At 60.7% G+C, this 2045-nt stretch overlaps 1 protein-coding gene across 1 annotated transcript in view; it reads left to right on the forward strand.

Moving 5' to 3' along the window:
- LOC101358658 (protein sidekick-2) overlaps positions 1-2045 on the forward strand; it is a 173934-nt gene that overhangs the window by 162892 nt on the left and 8997 nt on the right. The window contains exons 43-44 of the mRNA XM_023729433.1: positions 82-250; positions 916-1042. Coding sequence (XP_023585201.1) covers positions 82-250; positions 916-1042 — 296 coding nt within the window. The remainder of the gene's footprint in view (positions 1-81; positions 251-915; positions 1043-2045) is intronic.

The raw sequence follows: 2045 nt of genomic DNA on the forward strand, positions 1-2045 counted from the left end.
AAACCTTCGTGGGGGGTGCTGGGCAGGTCCTGGCACGCCAGGCACTGGACCATGCTGGCCCCTTACACCCCATTCCGACAGATACAAGCAGTAGGGTCATGGAGGACCCCAGCCACATGCCCAGATACCCCCGGGAGCCTGCCCTGCTGGCTTCTTCGCCCACTGTCCTCACCCTTGCTTCCGGGCTCAGGAGACCAGCCTCTAGTTCACAGCCCAGGGCCGCCCAGTGCCCAAGGCCCCTGACCTGGGGGTATCTCTGCTCCATGACTCAGATGCCTGGGCCCTAACTCACTGGGAAATGCGCAGGCCTGATTGTCAAGAACTGGGGTGTGGCTTGGCCCTCGAGAGCGTTTCTGGTCTCTGAGCAGCTTAGGAGGGAGCGATTTTCTACTAACCCTTTGTGCTAGCTCTTCGCAAAGCTCCCTTGTGAGTTTGAGAATCACCTGGGGAGCTTGTCTGCAGGGCAGGTACCCAGGCCTCACCTGGGAATTCGCCTGGGGAGAGAGAGGTTTGTAACAGTCACCACCAAGTGGCTCCAGTGCGGTGGTCTTGAAACCACAACTTGAAAATCATGGCTACTTTTTCCCTAGAGGCTGGCTGGGCTGGTCCCTGGGCCTCCAGCATCCTGAGCCTTCCCCACCCGCAGGCAAGGTCCCCAGCCCAAGGCCCCACTCTCCAAGGCTCTAGGGAGAGCAGATGCAGGAAGGAGGGGGACACAGAGTGGAGAGGCTGCTCCAGGCCGTCTGCCCAGGGACCCCCAGAAGTCTGCCCTGCCATCTCTGCCCACCATCCTCACCCTCGCTTCCCCGGGCTCAGGAGAGTTCAGGCCCCAGCGGTGGCGCTCCCGGCCAGACGCTGCTCCCAGGGGGGCCCTCTCTCATCTTCACTGCCCCCCCGCCCCACCGTTCTCTCTAGGTCTCCTCCGAGGCCCAGCCCGGGCAGCCTCCACTACTCGGACGAGGATGTCACCAAGTACAACGACCTCATCCCCGCCGAGAGCAGCAGCCTGACAGAGAAGCCCTCAGAAATCTCTGACTCTCAGGTGAGGGGCCAGGAGGGCCGGTGTGCCCCACAGAGAGGGTGAGCAGCCCCGTCACGGAGGTGGGGGGGCAGTGGAGGATGTGGGCTGTCAGTGTGGGCCTGCACAGGTGGCTCAGCCAGTGGGCTTCCTCCCCCACTTTCCCGCAGGCCCCGGGGCAGTAAAGACCTGGGGAGCCCAAGAAACTACCCGAAAGTCATATAGAAACAGCTGCGTCTCCCAAGTTTTGCTAAAAGTTTGCACCCAGTGCAAGTGAGCCAGGGGTCCTGGGTGTGCTGTGTAACCTCTTTGAGCCTCAGTTTCTCCATCTGTAGACGGGGCAGGGATAATAAGGGGTGCTGTCATAAGGCTGTGGTAGGGATTTGCCGCCACGATGCACAGAAGGGGCTGGCAGGCAGCAGCCACTCACTAAACATCGGCTCTGGACAACTCAGAGCTCTAGAGAAGCTGCCAGTACATAGGTCACGCAAGGACACTTTGCCCTAGGCTATGGGGGGGCGGGGTGAGTGCATTCCAATGATGCAGTGTTACCACGGTCCACCCCAACCCTCCTGGCCTTGGCCCAGCCTCGTGGTTGCCCAGGAAGGGACCCTGAAAGGCCACTGTGTCCCACACCCTGGACTTTTCTGCCCAGTCCTGGGAGAGGAAGAAGAGGAAGAGGGGCCAGCAGGGAGCAGGGCTCTTGGCCGGGTAGGAGGTGCCAGGAAGCCTGGGATCCAGCCGTGGGGCGGAGGGCCTCCCACGTGCTGATGTGTACAGCTCCGAGGTTAGCAGTGGGCTCCGCAGAGCCGGGAGGCTGGCCCTAAGCTGGCAAGGGAGAGAGACCCCGACTTAGCCTGGTTTACGCAGGGAATCAGTTGGGGGGGACGAAGCTGCTATAAACCCCCACAATTTCAGCTTATGGCATCTTTTTGTGCATTTTTAACCCTTTGCAGCCACATGTTGTTAGTTGCTGTCAAGTCGATTCTGACTCACGGCGACCCCGTGTGTGCACAGTAGAACTGCT

This window comes from Trichechus manatus, unplaced genomic scaffold (assembly GCF_000243295.1).
Source record: "Trichechus manatus latirostris isolate Lorelei unplaced genomic scaffold, TriManLat1.0 scaffold00028, whole genome shotgun sequence".
NCBI classification, from domain to species: Eukaryota; Metazoa; Chordata; class Mammalia; order Sirenia; family Trichechidae; genus Trichechus; species Trichechus manatus.